The sequence below is a fragment of the Brassica napus genome, chromosome C6 (genome assembly GCF_020379485.1).
Source record: "Brassica napus cultivar Da-Ae chromosome C6, Da-Ae, whole genome shotgun sequence".
Classification (NCBI taxonomy): domain Eukaryota; kingdom Viridiplantae; phylum Streptophyta; class Magnoliopsida; order Brassicales; family Brassicaceae; genus Brassica; species Brassica napus.
This window is the reverse complement of record NC_063449.1, coordinates 39,449,716-39,466,811: the sequence shown is the minus strand read 5'-3', so window position 1 is coordinate 39,466,811 and position 17,096 is coordinate 39,449,716. Positions and strand designations below refer to the sequence as shown.

The following is a 17,096-nucleotide window of genomic DNA, read 5'->3' as shown; positions in this document are numbered from 1 at the left end:
GTGAACTCGTTGTCAATAGCTCTCTCTCTCTCTCTCTCTCGTTCTGGATCCCCCTTTCTCATTGAATTCTCTCCTGTATATAAAGACCTATTTCCCTTTCTCCTTCCGTCTAGCGGTGGTTGTGTCAGAGAATCGGTTCGTGTTTGGCTATGATCGGCGAAGAGTGCAGCCTACGGTCTAGGCCACTGTTCCTCGTTGTCCTTGTTTGCGTGAAGAGCGAGGGTTATCATTCCAAACGGGTCGGCTTCCCCGTACTGGGCCTTATTCAAATATGTTCAACTCGCGAACAGGCTGAAGGTCCATCCTCCAACAGATAACAAATCAACAATAGCATTGGTGAAATCCAGTCTTTCATCATTGGAGTAAGCACATAAATATTCGTTATCATTATATTAGAAAATGGGTTACCAATATGAACGTGCAATTGGAGTATGTGAAGACAAATTATCAAGTAGCTAATATCTTCACTAAGCCACTCAAACGGAAAGACAATATCAAAATGCTGAGGTTACTCAGAATAAGCAAATCAAGTTTAGGGAAGGGTGTTGAAAAGAAAACTTGATTTGGGTTATATATATATATATATATATTTTTTTTTTTTGGCAACGATTTGGGTTATATTATTGGGATAACAATTCACAAATCATGTGTTGGTCCATATTTAACATAAGTTCTAAAGAAGTCTTCCATCTCTTTAAAATAAAAATCTATATATTTTCATAAAATTATCTAGATGTTTAATTAAGTAGATTTTTTTAGATTTTAGATTAAAATATTTAAAATATTTTGTACTTTGGAGGTTCTAAATACATTCATTCTCTTTTCATTTTGTATCATTCTAGTAATAACAAATCCTCTTAAATAATAAAAAGTTGTTTTCTTCGCAAAATTTCTTTTTTTTCAAGTACTTAAACACTTTTTCACACTTTTTCCATCTCTACAAAGTTTTTCATTCCAACAACATATGCTTTTGCTTGCTTCTGTCTCCTCTTCCAAAAGCATAACACGAGAACACTCAGAATAAGCATAACGCTGACTCCAATACTCCAACCTATGATTTTTCCAGTTCGGTGTCTCTTCTCATCCGAGGAAAAATCTGCACAGAGTCGTGTCACAAATTTGACAGGCTATTAAGCTGACCAACTCAAACCTTTTGGCATGAATGGCTTTTGCAGCGCATAAAACAAAAAAAAATTGACTTCGACAGGTTAAGAAATTAGTATGAGATCGAGGACGAGGAACAAAAACAAAAAACTAATGTCTTATGTAGTTAATGACGCCTGACGCTGACATGACAGAAATTATGAGTTATAGTTTTTTAAAATATTTGGTCGAGTTTTTTTTTAAAAAAATATTTGGTCGAGTTCACGTATACATCCCTTGTATTTGCCGAATTATATTCATCTATTTTATCGTCCTGCTTCTACAGAATTAGTAATCATAAATACTAATATTAGCCGGCCCGTTGCATGTATAATTCGTGTTTAAATAATTTTATTTAGTTGTCCAACAGAAAAAATATATTTAAATTTATTTATTTACGATTTTATATCTACTATATATTGTCCATGCAAGGTACGGGCTGATAACTTACTATTTTGCATCTTATAATATCATATATTGATTTGATCAGAAAATATATATCATTTATTATGCATTTTATAATTTTGTATCCACTATTTTTTTTGTATCCACAATGTTTTTTTGTCAACATCATTATGAAACTCTAACATAGTAGATGCATACACTATCAATGGGATTATAATTAGCTATCAATATGTTCCTATGTAACTGTCCAATTATACTATTTTATTCTATTAACTGTTTTTGCTTTTTGTTTATTTACTTATTTGGATGAACGGGTCACATTTATTATTTGAATTGATGAGATAGGATATCCGATGTGTTTAGTTTTAGAAGATTACACTAACCTAGATCAGCAGCATTCAACCTGACGTAAAGATCTTGACCACCGACGGCAAATTTCCTGATCTCAACGAGCTCTCCGGTCCAAAACACACAACCCAATCCGCCGTTTCGAACATCCGCAATAGCAAACGACGTACAGTTACAATCACTTAGACACCTCTCTTCGCATTTTTTCACATCAATTATCCGATCCACAGTCGCCGTCTTGGTATCCGGCAAATTCATATTGTTTAGCCGCAAAAAGCCATCTCCACTACAGCTCATCTGCGTCGTCCTCACACACCCCTGTGTTCCGTCTCTCAAGTCCCACTGCTGCGGGTTCTTGGGAACGAACCCTCTAATACAGTTACAGTTAGGTGACGTAATTAGGTCACAGTAAGAATAAGATCCACATAAGTAAAGTGGATCGCACACGTCCGTCGGTAAAGTCCAGAACATGCTCCATGCCCGTGATGGCGGGATCCACGTCAATCGATTAAGTGTATAGTCACTGACTGTCAATCTGGAGTAGATGCTTTGGTTGGTCATATGGAACGTGTAAGAGATCTCCTCACTGTTCTCCGTATAATTGTAAACCATGTAATTTAATCCTTGCACCTCCGGTATGCCACTAAACTCCATTCCATTCCACGGACCGCTCCTTTGCATTTCATAACGTCCTTGATTAAGAATAAACTCTGGCAATCCCCTTTGAGTGTCGATTTTGTACGTGGTATTCCCGCTTGACGGATCATCTGAACTTCTCCATGATGTAAGAATTCTGTTACGCCCTGTTTTGAGATCGTAACCTAGTTTCATATCCGGAAGTAAAGTATCTGTCGGAAAATCGAAACTCTGCCACAAGAATCCACTTGAGTCTTTGTTGCTGGAGTATCTCATTACAAAATTACCGTTGGGAAGAAGCTCTGCTATCACTGGTGATCTCACATTTTCTCTAGTAAGATTTGTCGACCAAACAGTGTTATTAGACTGACCTAGCAGGACAAGATTGTTGCCAGAGATTTTGAGGGTTCCAATGGAATTGGAGAGAGGGCTGTCTCTGTTGGCGACCCATGCGTAGGTTTTCTGGGAGACTTTCTTATACCATATTCCGAGATACCAACGCGACCGTCCCAAGGGTTTGAAGAAACCAAGCTCGAAGACTCCACCGTGAGATACAAGTGTTCTATTGCTCGAGATTGTGAGAGACTCTGAAGACGACAAAGTGTTGACATAGATCGAAAGGGCAGGATGAAATAGAATCAAGACAAGGAAGACTAGCAAGAACGAGAAGGTGTAAGAATGGTGGTAAATGTTCTGTAGCCCTTTCATCTCTCCCCACCACTTTCTTTCTTTCTTTTTTTCTTGTTGTTAGTTTTTGTCCTAACTTGCATACATATATATATATACATCCTAAGTTACTTTGCAAGAAAATTCGAAATTAAACTATTATGACGAACCTAGCTGGCAAGCAAAATGTTGTGTTCCATAGTCCATGACTTTTTCATCCCATCGATTAATTCACTTCCACAAACTTGTATCATTCGTCAACTACTTTTATATCTACACGTTAGTAGTTCTCACGCTGCCAACATTGCATATGGAGTACTTTTCGTTAAGAAAACACATAGCATATGGTATTCCGCAAGTATGGTGGTCTCAATAGTATGAATCGATACATTCAAAGTATATTGAAAACTTTCGTACCATTTAGTCTAACGATCATGGAAGATTAAACGATAGCTGGACTAGAGGAAACAAAAGCTAATAATCATCATGATGTCACATAATTAAACTTGGCTCGCCCTAGTCCGCAGTCTCTCTCTTTCTGCCGCCAAGTTTTCAAGTTTCAGATCTGGGCCTCTCCGGAGAGGTCCCAATCCTCTTTCTTTTGCTTTTACTTCTTTCGTAGTTAGATCCGTGCCAGCGTGGGATTCTTTTTGATGGATGTTAACTCGGTCTAGGCTTACCATCTCAATGATGGGTGTTTTATCGTCTATTTCTGATGGGTTTCTTTCCTTGGTGGCTTTCTTCCTTCCCAGCGGGTTGGTGTAATTACTGATGGAGATATAGGCTTGACGTCTCTAGTAGAGTAGACAGATTCTTGATTCTACAGTTGGTTACAACAGATTTCGAGATTTGGGTTGATCCTCGTGAAGGCATTATCTCTTGGTACCTCTCCCCGGTCTCATTTGTGGTCTCTTGTGGCATTTGGTAGAGTATTGGGTTTGTTTTAGCATTTGGACTTGCAAAGCTCTGGTTTTTGCTTTGTCCTTCTCTTGTTGGTTTCATTCTGGTTTTGCTTGTTACTCAGTTTGAGCTGTTGCGGTAACTTGGATGGATTGCACTTGTGGCTTTGCTGAGGTTTCTATTTACCTTGGGGTGAGGGTTAAGCAAGAGATTAATTATCATCCCAATCTGGTTTTGTGTTGGCGCTTCTGACATTCTGGTTGGAGTTTTTTCTCTAGTGCCTAGTTTTTTTTTTCAGACTTCTCTAGTGCCTAGTTATGTTGAAGAAGTTGTGCGTAGGAGGAGTGCTTTATCTTGGTCTTGATGCAACGGTTCGGATCTTTGATATATGTGTTTTTGACACATTGTATATGTCTTATAAAGTGTTTTTAGATCTTTATCGAATCTTTCTTGTCATTTTCGAGTCATTTCAGGTCCGAAGTAGGTTGAGATGTAAGGACCTATGCAGAAAAAAGTGAAATTCCGAGAATTCTTGCCAGACCAGCCGTTCTTGTATGGACCAGCTGATTTCAATTGGAACAGCTGCTCTGGCGGCTGAGATTTTAAGGAAACTTTCAAGATATTTCGAGATTTACAGTGATCGCTAATCTCAAGTTTTTGGCTGAGAGTTTCTTCTGCTCCACAAGGTAAAATCGCTTTTCTCCACGTCTTCCTCGGTTGATTTCCAAGCTTTTGACCTCAGTAGCTCATATTATTTGGAGCAATCTGTGTTTAAAAAAGCCATAGCCCTTTGCGCCAAGGCGCAAGGCGCACTGTGGCGATGGCTCCACCGCCATGGAACCCTGAGGCTAGCCTAGTTTCCCCAAGCCGCTCGCCTAGGTGCGCTTTGGCCATAAGGCAGTGGCATCAAAGGCGATGCAAAGGCGCGCCTTGGAGACTGTATGTTAACCGGTACTAAACCAAGTAGAAACGAAACCCTACTCTAACTAATTAACCAATCTTAAAACCAAACGTCAAAAATACTCCTCAAAACTCTAACTTCCTCTTTATGAAAGTGAAAACCAAACATCAAAAATACTCACAAAACATAGATCTAACTGTGTTTTGCTTAAGGTTAGAGTACTATCTACTCTTTTCTAGTCTCATAGGTTCTTCTTCTTATTATAACTTCTTTACATAACACCAACACTCGTGCTTGTTACATAACAAGACAATAAGACATAGTTAACGTTAACTTTCAAGTGGTCTTCAAGGCGAGCGCCTCGGTGCGCCTTGGCGCAAGGCGCAAAGCACACACCTCATCGCCATGGAGCGCCATGCGCCATTTTAAACACAGGGAGCAATATAAAGAGTCAAGCTTGTCCCTCAAGCTGCTTCAGCGCCTCTTCCTCAAACATCACACAACCTCGACGGTCTGAACCCACCTCCTCCAGTTCTCAGGCTCAAAACCCCTCGAGGTGAGGAAGCTGTGGAACTTGATCTCGACCCACCTCCAGTCGAACCAACACTATCTGAAGAGCAGTGCATGTTCTCAACGCACTGCTATCCCAGCCAGAACGGGAGCTCTACATGCAGACCCTTTCTCCGACCTTCGAGCTTGGAAGCACGTGGTACGTGAGTTATTCATGTTTAACTTGATGTTCGAGACTTGAGGCTTGGTTTGTTTAACTTGATGTTTTTTAACTGGGTTGATGTTCGAAACTTGAGGCTTGGTTTGATTAACTTGATGTTTTTAATTGACCGAATGAGTTTTGAGTTTGATTGATATTTGATGAATAGTTGGCAATGATCAATAATATTATTTTGAGTGTTTGAGGTCGACCGCCCTTGGGAATCTTGTTTTATTCCATTGAATGTTTGAGTTTTGAGTTTGATGTTATCTCACTGGTTTGAGCTGTGGATCATTGTTTGACTCAATGTTAATTAGTTCGAGACTTGAGGCATTTTTTGTTTGATGTTTTAAAAAAAAAATTATGATGTTCCATTCCATTGAGTTTTACTTGACTCGATGTTAATTCGGGACTTGAGGCTTGCTTCATTAGATGTTAACTGGTTCTGTCACTGAGTTTTAATTGACTTATAATGTCTTTCTTACAAGTGTATTATGTCATAGAACTTGTAAATTTAATCTGCCCATTTCTTGGGTTCTCTTTCTGATCTAGCTCAGACCCGTGTCTAATATATTCACTATTTTCATAACCACCGTCTCCTCCCTTCTCGAGAAGAGCATGTTATGTACCGGTAAAATATCGAATTAAACCAATTATTAAAAATCGGATAAATATTAAAACATTAAATAAAGTAAATGCGCGATAAATCATTTTTAAATTTAATAGCCAAAATAAAATATATTGAAAAATCGTATAAAACATGAATTAAAACCGAAATAAAATCACAGCGATCCCAAAACACCAAACCCTCCAGATATATGACTACTCGTCATGCTAACCCGCAAAGGGAAAAAAGAGTAGTAACACGGGAATCACTCAGTAAGGTATACGATGCTAACCACACAAACCACTGACTTGAATAAAGAGAACTCCCACTATGGATGTTTAGCTCTAACATGAACAAACAGACGCCTAAAGCATCACACGGAACAACCAATGCACTGATTAGGGGTGGGCGACGGGTACCTGTTCGGGTTCGGATCGAGTATTTCGGTATAGAGGTATAGAACCCGTTCGGGTATTTATGTACTTCGGGTCGGGTTCAGGTATTTTTAGTTCAGGTTCGGTTATTTCAGATCGGGTTCGGATATTTAGATTTTGAAAAAAAATTTAAATTTTTCATTTCTCAAATTTTTTGTATTTAAAAATATAACTTTCACTTAACTAATTTTTTATTTTTAATAGATTGAATGATTAATAGATTTGGACATAACATTTTAAAACTAAAAAAGACATTAATTTGGTTATTGTTTTTAAATTTTGGATGTAACTTTTTGTTAATTCTTGAAATAAAAAGTTTGACATGCCATTTTAAGTGAGTAGTAAATTATTTTCTCCGTAATTCTATATATATCATATGAACATAAAGTATGTGTAGTATCAATATAAATATTTTTATATAAAATGAGAGATGTAAACTAGAAATATATGGTTAATTATACATATATTCGGTTATCCTCGGATATCCATTCGGGTTCGGATATTACCCGTTCGGGTTCGGATATCCAATCTCTCCTAATTCAATACCCGTTCGGATATTTTGCTACTTCGTTTCGGATTTCGGATCGGGTTCGAGTGCGGCTTCGGATATCGGGTAAAGTGCCCACCCCTAGCGCTGATAGTACATAGTTAGACCACATCCCACATTTCCTCATACGGATATACATACGCGGCATCACTAGTACAATATGTCTCTGTATCTCCGCCCACCAAAGTTGCGTCGAATGCAAACATCTCTGCACCACGCCCCACACAATTGTGTCGCTAGCCCAGATGTCTCTGAGCCCCCCACCCTCCATAGTGGCTTTGATAGTCCATACATCTCTGAACCCTCACCCTCGCATATAGTCCCTACTCATAACTATGTGTACACATATATAGCATCTCTTAACATCACACAGTCTAATGAACGATTGAATTTTCTAGACCGCAAATTTTAGTTTATCATGAACAAACTAACTAACAATCAAAACTTAAATAGACTCAATCCAAACAGAGAGATCATGATTCAAAATTTAAACTAACATAGGGAAAATTCTACACTGGTACGAGATTTACAGAATAGACCTCACCTTAGCCAATACTAGAAAACCAGATGGGGATCCAATAATAGACGAGATGACTTGATGATATCTTGCATATTACATTGTTTTAATTATCATTTCTTGTGCACATTGGTCTTTTGGAATAGCATTTACACATGTTTAGGTTGCATTTCCATGCATTAGTCCTTATCAGGTGTTGGAGGGAGTTTCATGATGAACTCTGTGCCCCAAGGAGTGTTTTGATGCCCAAAGAATGTAGATGAGTCGTTGAAGGATCCTAGCGGCCAGGCGTGGCGGCAAAGGCTGGTCGCTACAGAAGATAAGTACCGTAGCGGGCATGTGTAGCGGGATGTAGAGGCCGCTAGATTTGAAGCGCCTTCTACAGCAGCCACCCATAGCGACTTTACGAGGTCGCTATGCGTTCAAGACTTCTAAAATTTCCCAAGTATCCTAGCGGCCACACGTAGCGGGCATGACAAGTCGCTACAGAGCGTAGTGACCTCTGGTAGCGACCTTTTCTGGTCACTACGGAGAAAAATATCTATGTTATTGTGGGTTAACCAAGGTTTGTTGGGTTAACCCAACTCATTTTTAGACATCTATAAACACCTTTAAGACCTAATCTGAGGAGAATCTCATTTTTTTCTCTCAAGAACATTGCCTCCTTTGTAAAAAGCTTGAATCTTTATATCATAATCTAAGGAAGTTCTTCATATTATATCTTGTTTCTCCTTCTCATAAACATGATGAGCCTTGAATCCATCATGGGTTTGAGGTTTCTCATGGAGATTAGAGAGTAGACACTCCTTGGATTCATGGGTTAAGGTAGATTAGGGTGCTTAAGTGTAGATTTAGGGTGTTTTATTGTAGATCCTTCTTATTCCTTGCTTGTTGAGTGATCTTAATGCTATTTTAGAGTTGGCCTCTCTAAAATTGAGCTCTAGACATTTCATACCCGAAAGGTGTTTGATGAAATGTCTGAACCAACTCTCCTAAGCTTTTAACATTCTTTACCAAAGAGATTTGTTGTTAAAGGTGTTAAAATGACTAATAGACTTGATTTTAATGATTGCTTAGATAATATTCAACCAAAGAGATTTGATGCTTGAGTTATCTTAGTGAATGAACATCCATCTAGAGATAGAGTTTGTTTAGGATTGTGTCTAAGCCTAAGGTTGATAGATTGATTGAATGTTGCCACCTTTAGATTGAACCTTGATCATTTTATATCAGTTATCCTTACCATGGATCCATCCTTAGTATTTGAATGAATTCTTGCACTTATTTCTTGATTGGATTTGAGATCACCTTGTTTATATTTCTAGTATATTAGTTTGTTACAAATCATCTATCTTCTTGTTTGCTTAGATTAGGAAGGTTTGTGTATTGTTGGTGTTATAAGTCTCTAGTTCTCTGTGGATTCGATCCTAAAATGCTACAATGACATACCATTCGATTGTGGTATTGTTGGCACATTAGGTTAATTGGTGTGTGCTTAAACGCGTAATCACTTGATCAGCAAGAAAGCTAGAGTTTCACCATAGATGTCGACCTCATGCCAAAGATGCACGGGATCAAAAGAAACAAGGTCAAACGAGAGACATCGTTATATATGAATAACAGATTTATGACATGATGTTACTTGCTTCAAAAGTAACATGGAAAGTTGGCACTTAAACCATACGCATGAGAACCATACACATGAGCTTACGGTTATATACCTCTGGCTCCGGTGACATGGAAACGTCTCCGGCGAGTCACAGTTGATTGCCGAGTGGATCAGAGACGGAAGTGGTGAAGAGCGGAAACATAGGGGATGAGATGCGGCAGCTACGACGTTAATCATCTCCTCCATGTCTCGGTTCTGATACACTAAACCAACAAGGGCAAAGGTGGCTCAACTGACAGCAACTACAATGGATCCGGTGGTGATTGGTGGTGAACGGTGCGTTTCGTCTCCTCCGACGTCAACACAACAGAGATGACCTCTCCTTTCACAACAGAGATCACCTTGTTTATATTTCTAGGATATTAGTTTGTTACAAATCATCTATCTTCTTGTTTGCTTAGATTAGGAAGGTTTGTGTATTCTTGGTGTTATAAGTCTCTAGTTCTCTGTGGATTCGATCCTAAAATGCTACAATGACATACCATTCGATTGTGGTATTGCTGGCACATTAGGTTCACTGGTGTGTGCTTAAACGCGTAATCAATTTGGCGCCGTTGCCGGGGAACTAAGTAGATTTGTCATTAGGATTTCAAACTTTCTTGAGATTAAGCTTTATTTTCTTATGCTTTGTTTTGCTTTTGTATAGCTACTAACCTCTTCTTCTAGCTTTTGTTATTTGTAGAGATGGCTTCAAGCTACTCTGAGAAGCCACAGGAAGAGGAAGAGACATTTGAAGATCACATTGAAGATCAGCCATATGTGAAGCCACCACCCTTTGATATACGCATACTCACACCAGATCAGAGAGTGGAGTTACACCGGCTTCAGAGAACGAAAGAGTATTGGGGCAAGCCAATAAGACACCTAGCACAAATGGTCCGGATACACCTTATTAGGGATAGAGCAGAGTTTGAAAGAAGAGATGTTACTCAGTATGAGTTTGATGCTGCTTGTGCCCTTGATGAGATAATGTATTGGGTTCCACCACCCCAGCTGGCAGGTACAAGCATTTCTACTTTAGAACTTAAACTTGAGGAAATTTGCTTGCCTTGTGGTGAGGATAGCGCCCCTGATCTTGATTCTCTTGTGCTCATAAATGAATGTCTTGATCTGATATGTGAAACTAGGAAACTAGATGAATTGAGAGTAGAAAAACTTGCTAAAGATCACATTGAAGTTTGCTTTGTCAAGAACTATATTTGTGCTTCATTTGATCTTGAGTCCAACTTTTTGCTGCTTGAGAATTCTAGACCTCTTCTTGAACTTGCTGATTTAGGGGATGAACTTGATGTGGATAAGCCCTTGCTTGAGATAGAAAACCCCCATGCTGAAAACTATCATGAGAATATGAACATTGTGTATTATTTGATTGATGGAGATAGAGTTGACTACTTTGTTAAAACCTCGTTTGAACCTGTAGTTGATTTTGTGTTTCCACCTAATGCTTTTGATTCTCATGATCATCTGAACCTCAAGGAGCATTTCATAACTCATGTCATATCTTTAGTGAAGCTCTTTGAGGAAAAATCTGTCTATTTTCTATGGACAGTAGTGTGTTTCTTTGCACACTTGGTTTCTTGTTCTTGTAGGAGAAAGACCAAAGGTGCATTGGCTCAGCCTTTTGATACTTATGATTAGCAAGCACACAAAGTCAAGCTAGAGACTTAAAAAAAGCTCACTTGGGAGGAAGTCCCATGGTATCCTTTGTATAAATTTTTTTATATATCTTTTTCTTGCTTTAGTGTGTTTGAATAAGCTTAGGGACAAGTTTGGGGGAATTCTCAAAAATTCCCAAAGATCATGTCGAAAATTCCAAGGCGACAACAAGTCCTCCCTCCTCATTTCCCTTCTATCATGACAGCCAACTTCAACTAAGTGCATTCCACCCTTGTAAATACTTAGCTCTTTCATCTTTTATTTCTCCTTTGATCTCTCTTTCAAGTTTACTCTCACACAAGAGACTGTGTGAAGTAAGTTTGGGGGAGAGTCTACTATCTCATATTGTGTTTTCTTTTGTCTACTTGTCATTGAGTCTCATGCATTCCATTGTGCATACCTATCAAAAAAAAATGAAAAATTTAGTTGCATCATTTGCATTTGTAGGATTGAGTCTAGAAGCATTTAGATTCCATTCATGCATAGGAAGAAACCTTGTAAAGAACACATGTCTAGAACTCGATTCGACATCCTAGCTAAATATATATAGTACCTTAAGCATCTTTTGAAAAAAGCTTGTAAGCTTTGAGCCTTGAAAACTCTTCTTGACACATGTTGCTTGCTTGATGATTGACATTGTTTTTGAAACCAACTCCAAATGAACTAAGGCTTAATGAACTTAATCTCTCTTGCATATGGGCATTTGCATACTTGATCGTGGATATTATACACATTTGGGTTATCTTTTTCTCCTTGTACCAATCTTTGTTAACCCAAATGGCACTCTCATACCCATTAACCCTCACCATTCTTTGAAGCCAACATTAATTTGCTTGAGTGAGGTCTTTTATTGATAGCATGTCATGTGCAAAATCTTTAGAGTATTAGGAGCGACAATGGGGTTGTTCTAATCTTTGGCTAGCATTGGGACTTCATTTGAGCTAGCCTCTAGGATTGTTTTTGGGTTTGTAAGCTTAAATTCTTTTGATCTTGGGAATGAGAGAGATTGAGCGAAAGAGATGAACCAAAAAGAGTGTTTAAAGTAAGAAACCCCTAGGGACAAAGAAAGTTAGGAAGGAAAAGCTCTAAAGTATCAATAGAACCCCCTCCCAAATATTAAAAAAAAAGGGAATCAAAGAAACAATAGTTGAGTGGGGGAAAAGAAAAGAAGAGAGCTAAGTCTAAAAGTTTAAATATAAAAGAACAAGTCTCTAGTTAGTTAAATCAAAGGAAAGAAAGAAAGGAATGATAGAACTTAAAGCTACTTAAGAAAATGGTAGAATGATGAGAACAAGCATTGTATGCATGAATTGCTCCTTTTCTTAGATAAATTTTGCATAATGATCTTGCTCATATTCTTGAGTGTGAGCCACTATAAATGATGCAATTGAAACCCACTTTTCTTCACACTACTAGACCACTCTTTCTCACCAAACCAAATGATCGAGATCAAATATCCATTTGCAAGAATTCAACTTGTGTGTGTGTGTGTGAATGAATGTGAGAGTTGGCTAAGAAACTTGTTGGTTGGATGACAATGAGCCTTGTGTAGAGATAAAAGAGTCTTAATAGGCCTTGAGAAACTAGAGTGCACTAGAGAGTTGCTCATGCTATTTGCTATGTTTCTTTTAGGATGTTAGGTTGAAGGCTAGAAAGTGTCTCTTTTGGTTATGTGTTTCCATTTTCAATTCCCTCCTCTTTAATTGATCTTGAATGTTTACTTGAGGACAAGTAAAGAACAAGTTTGGGGGAGTTGATATCTTGCATATTTACATTGTTTTAATTATCATTTCTTGTGCACATTGGTCTTTTGGAATAGCATTTACACATGTTTAGGTTGCATTTCCATGCATTAGTCCTTATCAGGTGTTGGAGGGAGTTTCATGATGAACTTTGTGCCCCAGGGAGTGTTTTGATGCCCAAAGAATGTAGATGAGTCGTTGAAGGATCCTAGCGGCCAGGCGTAGCGGCAAAGGCTGGTCGCTACAGAAGATAAGTACCGTAGCGGGCATGTGTAGCGGGATGTAGAGGCCGCTAGATTTGAAGCGCCTTCTACAGCGGCCACCCATAGCGACTTTACGAGGTCGCTATGCGTTCAAGACTTCTAAAATTTCCCAAGTATCCTAGCGGCCACACGTAGCGGGCATGACAAGTCGCTACAGAGCGTAGTGACCTCTGGTAGCGACCTTTTCTGGTCACTACGGAGAAAAATATCTATGTTTTTGTGGGTTAACCAAGGTTTGTTGGGTTAACCCAGCTCGTTTTTAGACATCTATAAACACCTTTAAGACCTAATCTGAGGAGAATCTCATTTTTTTCTCTCAAGAACATTGTCTCCTTTGTAAAAAGCTTGAATCTTTATATCATAATCTAATGAAGTTCTTCATATTATATCTTGTTTCTCCTTCTCATAAACATGATGAGCCTTGAATCCATCATGGGTTTGAGGTTTCTCATGGAGATTAGAGAGTAGACACTCCTTGGATTCATGGGTTAAGGTAGATTAGGGTGCTTAAGTGTAGATTTAAGGTGTTTTATTGTAGATCCTTCTTATTCCTTGCTTGTTGAGTGATCTTAATGCTATTTTAGAGTTGGCCTCTCTAAAATTGAGCTCTAGACATTTCATACCCGAAAGGTGTTTGATGAAATGTCTGAACCAACTCTCCTAAGCTTTTAACATTCTTTACCAAAGAGATTTGTTGTTAAAGGTGTTAAAATGGCTAATAGACTTGATTTTAATGATTGCTTAGATAATATTCAACCAAAGAGATTTGATGCTTGAGTTATCTTAGTGAATGAACATCCATCTAGAGATAGAGTTTGTTTAGGATTGTGTCTAAGCCTAAAGTTGATAGATTGATTGAATGTTGCCACCTTTAGATTGAACCTTGATCATTTTATATCAGTTATCCTTACCATGGATCCATCCTTAGTATTTGATTGAATTCTTGCACTTATTTCTTGATTGGATTTGAGATCACCTTGTTTATATTTCTAGTATATTAGTTTGTTACAAATCATCTATCTTCTTGTTTGCTTAGATTAGGAAGGTTTGTGTATTGTTGGTGTTATAAGTCTCTAGTTCTCTGTGGATTCGATCCTAAAATGCTACAATGACATACCATTCGATTGTGGTATTGTTGGCACATTAGGTTAATTGGTGTGTGCTTAAACGCGTAATCACTTGATCAGCAAGAAAGCTAGAGTTTCACCATAGATGTCGACCTCATGCCAAAGATGCACGGGATCAAAAGAAACAAGGTCAAACGAGAGACATCGTTATATATGAATAACAGATTTATGACATGATGTTACTTGCTTCAAAAGTAACATGGAAAGTTGGCACTTAAACCATACGCATGAGAACCATACACATGAGCTTACGGTTATATACCTCTGGCTCCGGTGACATGGAAACGTCTCCGGCGAGTCACAGTTGATTGCCGAGTGGATCAGAGACGGAAGTGGTGAAGAGCGGAAACATAGGGGATGAGATGCGGCAGCTACGACGTTAATCATCTCCTCCATGTCTCGGTTCTGATACACTAAACCAACAAGGGCAAAGGTGGCTCAACTGACAGCAACTACAATGGATCCGGTGGTGATTGGTGGTGAACGGTGCGTCTCGTCTCCTCCGACGTCAACACAACAGAGATGACCTCTCCTTTCACACTAACACATGAATGATAATGGAGGAGCAGAAGATACTAACGCGATAGAGAGGTGGGGAGGAGATGAGAAATGGTGAATGGAGAAAAAGATACCAGAGATAGAAGAAGAGATGATCAGATGATAACGGCTGCTCCACTCTCGACCAAATAATAAAAGAAAGAGAAATTCTTGGGTTCACCTTTAGATTCACCAATCAATAGTGTTTGAGTATTTGATATTTGATATCTTTTAAAAAAAGAAATAAAATTGAATATCCAAATTAGATTATATTTTTAAAATAAAATAATAAAAATACATAAAAATAGTTACAAAAATAAATTAATTAATATTGTTAAATCTTCAGCAAAATACTAAACCCTATACCCTAAATCCTAAATCCTAAACCCTAAACCCTAAACGTTAAACCTTAAACTTTGGATAAACTCTAAACCGTTGGAAAATCTTAAACCCTAAATCATACATTAAAAACTAAATTTTACTAACACTAAACCCTAAATCCTAATCACTAAACCCTAAACCCTTGGGTAAACCCTAAACCCTTGGGTAAACTCTGAACCCTTGGATAAATCATAAATTCTAGGGTTTAATTTTAAATATTTTTGATTTAGAGTTTATGATTTATCCAAGGTTCAGAGTTTATCCAAGGGTTTAGGGTTTAGTGATTAGGGTTTAGGGTTTAGTGATTAGGGTTTAGGGTTTAGTGTTATTAAGATTTAGTTTTTAATGTATGATTTAGGATTTAAAATTTTCTAATGGTTTACGGTTTATCCAAGATTTAAGGTTTATAATTTAGAGTTTGGAGTTTAGGATTTAGGGTATAAGATTTAGTATTTTGCTAAAAGTTTATCAATATTTATTTATTTATTTTTTTAACTATTTTTATGTATTTTTATTGTTTTATTTCAAAAATATAATCTTATTTGGAAATTCAATTTTGTTTCCTTTTTTAAAAGATATCAAATATCAAATACTCAAACACTATTGGTTGGTGAATCTAGAGGTTCACCTAGGGGGTGAACCCAAGAATTTCTCATAAAAGAATAGGTGATTCCTTTTAAATACACACACGCACAACTTAAAAATAAAATAAGGGATTTGGTTTAGTAACAAAAAAAATTAATTAGCCAAAGCAAACCGGCTTTAGAAAAAAAAACCGGGTTAGGATCGTTACAATTTTGTTTCTGTGTTTTGAGGTTCGGTCGTGTCAAGGGCGGAAGATCACAAAGATCTTTACAAACAAGTTTTATTTGATTCTTTATATAATTTGCAGTTAAGTCTTTTCTTTTATATTTAATCTAAACCCTATTTTATTTGATTTTTAACATCAACCTTCTCTATTCTTTTATAGAAAACTCAAACTTGGGATCAAGACACACTGGTTTTGGTCCAGGAGAAGTTTGAGGAGATACGTCAGCAACATATGAACGAGCACTCCTTTGAGATCGGATCGAACATCCTCTTGTTTCATTTCGATCGGAGTTAGCATTGGAACTTTACAGTTTAAAAACCGCGAGAACTCGTTTTCTCGTATGAAATTCGAATTAATCGTATAAAACGGCAACGGTTAACTAAACACCTCAAACTTCCTCCACTATATGAGAAGTTCAAACTTTCTTCGGAATCAACGTCGTTTCGGAAGCGCTCTTTCGATAAATCGTAAAAACGCTTAAGTCGGAAGACGGCACGAAAGGGTCCAGAATGTGGCTAGAAGCCCACTCGCGATTTTATACGAAATCGAGCCCAATCGTATGACGGTTTATCTTTTGTTATGTTGGAAAAGATAAATGTCAAGTTCGGAAAATAAATGTGAAGTTTCCAAAGATAAATACGAAGATCGAAGAAAAATGGAATATTTCCGCGAAGAGATAAACTTGACTGATAGTAGAAAGGAAAAGAGAATACCGCCTCTAGGAGAAGTATATAAGGATGTCGAGGTTGAAGATGCAGAGGGACACAATTTTTCTACTCAGAGCAAAACTTAGCAATTAGAGCATTTAGGCAACTTTCCGTTTTTGTTATCGAGCTGCGACTCAACTAGGTTTTCCGCAGTCTTAGGTTGCTAGAACTAGGGATCTCACCGACAGCTCTCGTGGCCAAGGCTCTTACCTTGTTGTAACGCTCATACGTAGATTCGGAATAAAACACTTCTTGCTCTCTTTTCGATTCTCATATTTTCGTCTATAGTTTCGTGTTTTTGATTGCTAGGAAATTTAGGGTTTCCTATCTTTCCTAAATCAACGGAAATCGACAGTGCGAATTTCGGTTCCCACATGTATTGTTTCTCAG

General features: G+C 37.9%; 1 protein-coding gene across 1 annotated transcript; it reads right to left on the bottom strand.

Moving 5' to 3' along the window:
- Window positions 1–767: 767 nt before the first annotated feature.
- On the bottom strand, window positions 768–6,859 carry LOC106404961 (S-locus-specific glycoprotein S13-like). The gene is made up of 2 exons (XM_013845591.3): window positions 1,932–6,859; window positions 768–1,096 (listed from the first exon to the last, which is right to left on the bottom strand). Exons 1-2 carry the CDS (start codon window positions 3,238–3,240, stop codon window positions 921–923), a joined length of 1,485 nt encoding a protein of 494 aa, XP_013701045.1. The 5' UTR covers window positions 3,241–6,859; the 3' UTR covers window positions 768–920.
- Window positions 6,860–17,096: the final 10,237 nt, after the last annotated feature.